A 9,151-nucleotide genomic window follows, 5' to 3' on the forward strand; every position below is an offset into this window, starting at 1 on the left:
TGTAAGACACTTGTGATGATACATTTGTAATTTGTCGACTTGTGTGCGCGACTATTCCTAGGGCGCACACGAGGTTTATTGTACTCAAATTTATCCTTAAATTTGGGTGTGACAAATTGGTATCAAAGCAAGGCTGACTGTAGGACGCAAACCTAGATAGAAACAGTCGATTTTAGGGTTTTTCTTTTCGTTTTATTTATTTCACTGCTTACTTTACTTTCTTGTTATTTTATTAAAATTATATATTCTTACCCACTGTTCTATTTATGTAAACATATTGATTCTAATTCTTTAAATAAAATTTATAGATGCCTCGTCGCAGCGCAGCCGTGTACCGTGCCCTCTTCACTGCGGCCCGTGCTCCGCCAGTTGCACCAGCACCATCACCAGTACCTGCACCTGTACCAGCACCTGTACCTGAGCCTGAGGTCGTCGCCTCTGCTAGCGACGAGGAGGAGGAGGCTTTGGACACGGGGTCTCCTACGCCTACACCCTCAGCGCCTACTTCGGTGGCAGTTCCGATCCCACAGGCCGCCGCTCCAGCTCCACCTGCGCCTGCACCACCTGCGCCCGCACCGCACGCGTCTACGGGTTCAGCACCGACGCCTTAGCACCCACAGGTTGTCCCAGAGATGGGATGGACCTCCAGGAACAAGTTCATGGAGGCTGACGAGGACTCTCACTACCACACTCTGCTCACGGGTGTGTTGGCGAGCTACTACCCGGAGTTTACTGCCACCGTCCGCTACCTCTGCTCGGAGCACAAGCACCCGTTGGAGAACACCTACTCGAAGGCTGAGGTGATGATCAAAGCTCGGAACAACGTCGACAACTCGGATGAGGTGGAGTCACTCCATGAGAGCAAGGTTAGGCGTGCTTCCGCCTATGAGAGCATGGAGGATGCAGCCCAAGCTGCGTACTTTCACTACCATGGCTGCCGTTTTGAGGCTATGCAGGAGGATAGGTACCGGTTCCTTCCCCGCAACGACCCAGATGGCAGGACATGGCATGTCCTGGCACCTCCTGCCGGTGACCCTACCTTGGATACGACTGTGAGACACGTTAGTGCCATTCAGGAGATGAATGTGGCACTGAGGCAGGAGCTGCGTGTTGCACAGCAGGCGTGGAAGCGCCTCCAGCACCAGGTGGATGAGCTACATGGTCAGCTTGGACAGCCACCCATCTACAAGAAGAAGCCCCGCAAGTTCGTTTTGCAGGATAGAGCTCCCTAGATGTCCCAGTACCTTCTAGTTGGATGTTAGCATGAGTGTTTCAGTTATATGTGGCATGTTGTCGAGGACATCAGTAAGGGGTATCCTAACTGATATACATAGCGAGATTGCCCGTACACAAGTCGAGGCCCCCAACTCGACGCTCTACACATTCACGCGTGCAATCATCGATGGCCGTAGCCTCGAAGACGAAAAGGGCGTCGAGCGAATCGATCAGGGGTCGAGCACCCGCTACCGTCGAATACGGAAACAAGCTTGAGCGAATCGGGAGACGTTGAGCGCAAGGACGCCGCCCGCCGCCTGACGCGCGCACAGGAACTAGGGCATTTAATGCGCCTGTCGCGTTCTCACCTAACACGCCAGTCACGGGAAGCGTGATAGGGAACAGGCACCCGTCCCGTCATTCTTTTTGCAGCCTTCCCCACCAAACAATCCAGAGTATGTCAGGACGCGGGAAGCAGGGTTGGAACGTCTAATCAAGACCCCCTCGAGACGTCCAAGGTCAACGCTCAGGATAGCAAGGCGCTACACGGCGTCCGATCCTCGACCAGACGCGTTTCCTTCCTGGGGAAGGGTTGGGTGTCGAATGACAACACTACAACTACCCCGACATGTCAGCCGCCATGACGTACAGGCGTGCAGCAGATAAACCAGTCCAAGACGGTGCACAGAGCACGATACAGGGGCACGCGTAATCATCATCAAGCTACCAGGACGGGATGGCTCGAGACCACGCCGGTACGGAGGCCTCGAGTAGGTCCGCACGCCATACCTCTATCGACCCCTACTCTGACGCCTATACTTGTACTCTAGGTCTCTCCTTGAAACTATAAAAGGGGAGGCCCGGGAGCAAACACAGGCATCACGCTTGTATCCATACCCCATCTCGTTCCATACCACGCTTGTATTCACTCCTGTACAAGAACTTAGGTGCAAGATAATACAAACTCTCCTCCCCTGCTGGACGTAGGGCCTTCTCTTGACCGAACCAGGATAAATCTTTGTGTCTTTTTGCATCACCATCTGGAAAAGGGAGCACGCATACAAATTTACTCGTTGGTGTGACCCCCCGTGGGGAAAACACCGACAGTTGGCGCGCCAGGTAGGGGTCCTACGTGTTTTTTCACCGATTTCCCAATCCTTTCCAGATGGCCACTCTCGCCTCGCCGATTCCGCACTCCACTGTGATTTGGTTTGGGAGTCTCGAGTTCATGTCTACTGGCTCCGGCTATGACATGATCTTGCTCTCGATCAAAGGACCGGGAGGAGCCCGCGTTGCGCAAGCACGGTTGAGGGCCCCAAGACGTTCTCGCCACGACGCCTCCCCGCCCAAGAAGAGGCGTGGACAGCACCGCCGCCTCCCTTCTACCTCATCACGACCGATAGTTCGTGCTAGGCAGGAGGCGACACAGGAGCCAACAGCACCGTGCGCCGGAACCGTGGGCATGACGGCTCAACGCCGCACGACAGCAGGAGGTGACGCGCCCCGCGCGCTCTCCCCCACCGCCAGGTTACTTCCACACGGGCTGGTCGCCCCAAGAAGAGCATTGCCGTTCGGCCTGGACAATGCCGCGGCGTCGCTCGCCAGGGCGATATGCCCAAACGCCCAGACGTACGTGTAAAGACCAATGGTCCTCCCACACGACTCTGGAGCACAGCGACCGACCTCCGAGCTACCGGACTTCTCCCAGGTACGAGGCCTCCGTCGCCTAGGCCCTGGGCGATACACGATCACTTCGCTCAGACAGCGGCTGCTGGAGGAGGGACGTGGATGTTTCTACGCCGCTGAGCCGGACTCCGACTCCGAGACCGATAGCTACGACCCTACTAGGGAATGCTATCACATCGACGGGGCGTTAGAAACTACCGACGAGACGTAGGATGCTGCTGCTGGCGGTCGAGCCCCTGCAGCAAGGGAAGACCCCAGGACACCTGGGAACGACGGACAGGTCGACCCACTTCCATAGGAAGACAGGGCTGCGCAACTTGCGCAGCTACGAGAGCTCAAGACAAAGCTCGACGAAGATCGTGAGCGCCTCATCCTGCTCGAGCAAATCCTTGAGCAAGACTTGCCTTACCCGCCGGGCGGAAGTGTCCGTAGAAGGGCTCGAGAAGTGCATTGACAGATCGTCGGGGACAGGGAGCCAGAACAACCTATCAGCCACTTCCCTCGAGCGGGTTAGAATGTTGTGGCGGCAACGATGCTGTTGCGCAACATGCCCGAGCCATCGAACTCCCAAGCACGACGCATCCGAGACGAGGTGCAGACTCTGCTCCAGGTGGCGGCAGTTTAGCAAGCAGAGAGCTCGGCCTCCCGACGTCGAGGGGCAGCTACTAAAAAACGCGATGAGCCAGCCCAAAACGAAAAGAAGGTGTCGGTCCATCAGCAGCCACCCCCTTGAGGGAAAAAGACCACGCTCGTCCTCCCCGTCGACAACCAACGTCTACACGACGCGCGATGCGACATCGACGAGAATCGTCGCTGTCGGCATGGGGACGCGGAAGAACGCGGTTACAGTGCCCACCGCGGCGGGAGATACGACAGCGACGAGGACCGGATGGCCCCAGAACCACCAGGCCCATGGGTGTTCAGCAGGGCAATCCGCAGCACGCCGTTGCCCAGCCCGTTCCGACCGCCGACCAGCATTGCAAAGTACAACGGCGAGACCAAACCAGAGCTGTGGCTGGCGGATTTCAGGCTGGCCTGTCAGCTAGGAGGCGCTCGAGGAGACGATCGAGCCATCATCAGACAGCTGCCGCTCTTTCTCTCCGACACCGCCCGCAGGTGGCTCGAGGAGCTCCCGGCCAACCAGATTTATGATTGGGCCGACTTGGTCAGGGTGTTCGAGGGCAACTTCAAGGGAACCTACATACGACCCGGCAACTCGTGGGACCTCAGCAAATGCAAGCAGAAGTCAGGAGAAACCCTCCAAGAGTTTGCTCGACGCTTCTCGAAGCAGCGCACCGAGCTGCCGCATATCCCCGACCACGACGTCATCCTGGCCTTTGTCTCTGGTACCACCAGTCGAGACTTGGTGCGAGAATTGGGCCGGAATCACCCTCAGACCGTCGACGAGCTGATGGACGTAGTGGTAAACTACGCGGCGGGGGAAGAAGCGGTCGGCGCCTTCTTCAGCTGTAAAGGAAGGAAAGGCAAGCAGCCCGCCGATGAGGATGAGAGGCCCAGTCGAGGGCCCAAGAAGAACAAGAAGAAGAAGAAAACGCGGCCGTTCCAGCAAGAAGACTTCGACGACGATCTCGTCGCCACCATGGAACGCAAAAGGCCTCGAGGCCCTCCAGAAGGAGGCATCTTCGATAAGATGCTAGAGGAGCCGTGCCCTTACCATAAGGGAGGAGCCAACCACAAGCTCAAGGACTGTCGTATGCTGAAAAAGCATTTCGACAGTCTGGGGTTCAAGAAGGACGCGCGCGATGACCCAAAGATGGAGAAGGGCGGCGACAAGGAGGACAACAAAGACGACGACGGTTTCCCAGCCATCCACGACTGCTACATGATCTATGGTGGGCCCTCGACACAGTTGACCGCAAGGGAGCGCAAGAGGGAACGCCGTGAGGTCTTCGCGGCAAGAATGGCGGTGCCCCAGTACCTCAGCTAGTCGAGCACCCCCATCACCTTCGATCGAGAGGACCACCCCGACAAGGTAGTTGCCCCTGGCGTCTACCCGCTCGTCGTTGACCCCATCATCGTCAACACCCGGCTCTCAAAGGTGCTGATGGATGGCGGCAGCAGCCTCAACATCATCTACCTCGAGACCCTCGACCTCCTAGGCATCGACAGGGGGTGGCTCCAACCAAGCGCCGGCGGCTTCCATGGCATCGTACGAGGGAAGAAAGCGCTGCCAGTGGGTCGAATCGACCTACCAGTTTGCTTTGGCACTGCGGCCAACTTTAGAAAGGAGACCCTCACCTTTGAGGTGGTGGGGTTCCGGGGCACGTACCACGCCATCATCGGACGCCCGGGTTGTGCCAAATTCATGGCTATCCCCAACTACACCTACCTGAAGCTGAAGATGCCCGGTCCCAAGGGTGTCATCACTGTCAGCTCCTCCTTCGAGCACGCGTACGAGTGCGACATCAAATGCGTCGAGTATGGGGAGGCGGTCGAGAGTTCCACCGAGCTCGTCTCGAAGCTCGAGGCCCTGGCCACCGAGGCTCCAGAGCCCAAGTGCCACGCGGGCAGCTTCGAGCCGGCGGAAGGAACCAAGAAGATCCCGCTCGACCCCAACAACTCCGAAGACAAGGTGCTGACGATCAGCGCCGACCTCGACCCCAAATAGGAAGCCATGCTCGTCGACTTTCTCCTTGCAAATGCCGACATGTTTTCATGGAGTCCCTCGGATATGCCTAGCATACCGAGGGAAGTCGCCGAGCACTCCTTGGAAATTCGAGCCGGTTCCAAGCCAGTGAAGCAAAGGTTGCACCGATTCGATGAGGAGAAGCACAAGATCATTGGCGAGGAGATCCACAAGCTTTTGATGGCCGGATTCATCAAGGAGGTTCACCATCCCGACTGGTTAGCAAACCCTATACTAGTTAAGAAAAAGAATGGGAAGATGAGGATGTGTGTCGATTATACGAGTTTAAATAAAGCATGTCCAAAAGTTCCCTTTCCATTACCACGTATTGATCAAATTGTTGATTCTACTGCGGGATGTGAAACCCTTTCTTTCCTTGATGCATATTCTGGTTACCATCAAATAAAAATTAAAGAGTCCGACCAGCTCGCGACATCTTTCATCACACCTTTTGGAATGTATTGTTATGTAACCATGCCGTTCGGGCTTCGAAACGCGGGAGCTACATATCAGCGCTGCATGCTCCACGTGTTTGGCAAGCACATAGGGTCGACGGTCGAGGCCTATGTTGATGACATTGTCGTCAAGTCAAAGCGACGGGGAGACCTGATTCAGGACCTCGAGATCGCTTTTGGCTGCTTACGCGCCAACTAGATCAAGCTCAACCCCGAGAAATGCGTTTTCGGCGTGCCTCGAGGCATGCTCCTGGGTTACATCGTTTCCCAGCGTGGCATCGAGGCTAATCCCGAGAAAGTCTCGGCCATCACAAGAATGGGGCCAATCCGAGACATCAAGGGCATACAGAGAGTCATGGGATGTTTAGCGGCGCTGAGTCGTTTCATCTCGAGGTTGGGGGAAAAAGCGTTGCCACTGTATCGACTTCTGAAGAAAGTCGAACGTTTCTCTTGGACTCCAGAAGCCGAGGAAGCCCTCGATAACTTGAAGAAAACACTGACCTCTGCACCAGTCCTAGTCCCGCCCCAACCCGTAGAACCTCTCCTGCTGTACGTCGCCTCGACGACCCAGGTCGTCAGCGCAGCGGTAGTTGTCGAGAGGCAGGAGGAGGGGCACACACTGCCAGTCCAGAGGCCGGTCTGTTTTATCAGCGAGGTGCTCTCGGAGATCAAGGCGCGTTACCCACAAATCCAGAAGCTAATCTACGCCGTAATCCTCGCCCGACGCAAGCTGCAGCACTACTTCCTCGGCCACCCTATCACGGTGGTCTCGTCCTTCCCCTTGGGCGAGATCATCCAAAGTCGGGAGGCCACTGGGAGAATCGCCAAGTGGTCGGTCGAGCTCATGAGTGAGACCCTCACTTATGCGCGCCGTAAAGCTATCAAGTCACAAGCCTTGGTGGATTTCATCGCAGAATGGACAGACTCCCAGCTCCCCCGACTCAGGTTCAGGCAGAGCTGTGGACGATGTATTTCGATGGGTCTCTCATGAAAACGGGAGCTGGGGCAGGCCTGCTATTCATCTCGCCCCTGGGCTTCATATGAGGTATGTCATTAGGATTCATTTTGTTGCGTCCAACAATGTCGCGGAGTACGAGGCCCTCGTCAATGGTCTGAAGATCGCCATCGAGCTAGGAGTCCAACGCCTCGACGTCCGATGCGACTCCCAGCTCGTCATCGACCAAGTGATGAAAGCCTCGAACTGCCACGACCCGAAAATGGAGGCATACTGCAAGGAGGTCCGTCGACTCGAGGACAAGTTCCACAGCCTCAAGCTCGTCCACGTCGCCCGACGCTACAACGAGGCGGCCGACGAGCTCGCTAAGATCGCGTCGACTCGAGGCACGGTCCCACCTAACGCGTTCTCGAGAGATCTACATGAGCCATCCGTCGACTTGGGCTTGGGGGCTGGTGCCGAAGCCGCTCCTACCCAGCAAACCGACACCGTCGAAGCGCTACTAATGGCAGCTGAGGTAATGGAGGTGGAACAGCGGCCTAGTCGACCGTTTGATTGGCGCACGCTGTTCCTGGACTGCCTAATCCGCTGCGAGCTACCAGAAGATCGATCCGAGGCCCGCCATATCGCTTGACGGGCCAAGTCATATGTAATCTATGGCGAGGACAATGAGCTATATCGACGAAGCCCGACGGGAGTCTTGCAACGTTGCATCACCATAGAAGAAGGCCGAAAACTCCTCGAGGATCTACACTCGGGGGCTTGTGGCCACCATGCTGCTCCTCGGACCCTCGTAGGAAACGCCTTCCGACAAGGTTTCTACTGGCCAACGGCCGTAGCCGATGCCATCGAGCTCGTACGCTCATGCCATGGGTGCCAATTTGCGGTGTGGGGGCTCGACTTAGTAGAACCTCTACAGAAGGCAAAAGGGGGGTACATCCACTTGCTGGTGGCCATCGACAAATTCTCCAAATGGATCGAGGCTCGACCCATCACCAACATCCGCTCCGAGCAGGCCGTCCTTTTCTTCACCGACATCATCCACCGATTTGGGATTCCCAACGTCATCATCACTGACAACGGCACTCAGTTCACCGGCAAAAAGTTCTTGGACTTCTGCGATCAGCATCACATCCGTGTGAACTGGTCTGCAGTGGCCCACCCTCGAACTAACGGCCAGGTCGAGCGTGCCAACGGCATGATTTTGCAAGGGCTCAAACCGAGGATTTACAATCGACTGAAGAAATTCGGCAAGAAATGGGTCGAGGAGCTTTCCTCGGTCCTATGGAGCTTAAGGACGACGCCAAGCAGGGCCACAAAATACACCCCATTCTTCATGGTATATGGCTCTGAGGCCGTGCTCCCGACGGACCTCGAGTATGGATCCCCTTCACTCAAAGCATACAACGAGCAATCAAATAAGGAGACTCAAGAGAACGCGGTTGACCAACTCGAGGAAGCTCGAGACATGGCCCTCCTCAACTCCGCCAGATACCAACAGAAGCTTCGAGGCTACCACGACAAGCACGTACGCAAGAGGGATCTGAACATGGGCGACCTCATCCTATGGCGACGGGAAAGTAATCAAGGACGCCACAAGCTGACTCCACCTTGGGAGGGCCCATACGTGGTGGCCAAGGTCCTGAAGCCGGGGACATACAAGCTCGCGGACGAAAAAGGGGCGATCTTCACCAACGCGTGGAACATTGAACAGCTACGTCGATTCTACCCCTAGAATTTCAGAGCTCTATGTTCCCATGTATATTCTATACCATGTCCTTATGAATGAGTGCATGAATGAATGAAATCTTTCCCTTGAGTAATTTATTTTTTCACAACGTTAGAAGGGAGTACCGACTATGACCCATCATAGTCGAAACCCCCTCGGGGGCTAGCAGGGGGGTGCCCCCCAGTGTCGAAAAAACCAAATAATCCTTTCGTTCCTATCTGTACACTTCATATGGTCGAGTAGTAAAGGCACCTCGAGCCCCTTAAGGGCCGAGAGACAACGAGCCTGAGAACTCCTACGCCCCCGGGCTACGGAAACTCTACTCGCTTCCTCACCCTTAAGGCTATTGAGGTCGCCTTAAGCAAAAGACCAAACGAGGAATACAAACATAGGCGCAAAAAGGAAAAAGAGCCTCGAGCGGAAAGACGAGCAAACATTCACAAGATCTCATAAGTCACTTAGAA

The 9,151-nt window shown here is 55.8% G+C and overlaps 1 protein-coding gene across 1 annotated transcript; it reads left to right on the forward strand.

Annotated features, from left to right (window-relative positions):
• LOC110437229 (cyclin-dependent kinase inhibitor 1C-like) lies at positions 309-611 on the forward strand. Its single transcript, XM_021465605.1, has one exon. It carries the CDS (start codon positions 309-311, stop codon positions 609-611), a length of 303 nt encoding a protein of 100 aa, XP_021321280.1.

This window comes from Sorghum bicolor, chromosome 7 (assembly GCF_000003195.3).
Source record: "Sorghum bicolor cultivar BTx623 chromosome 7, Sorghum_bicolor_NCBIv3, whole genome shotgun sequence".
Taxonomy (NCBI): domain Eukaryota; kingdom Viridiplantae; phylum Streptophyta; class Magnoliopsida; order Poales; family Poaceae; genus Sorghum; species Sorghum bicolor.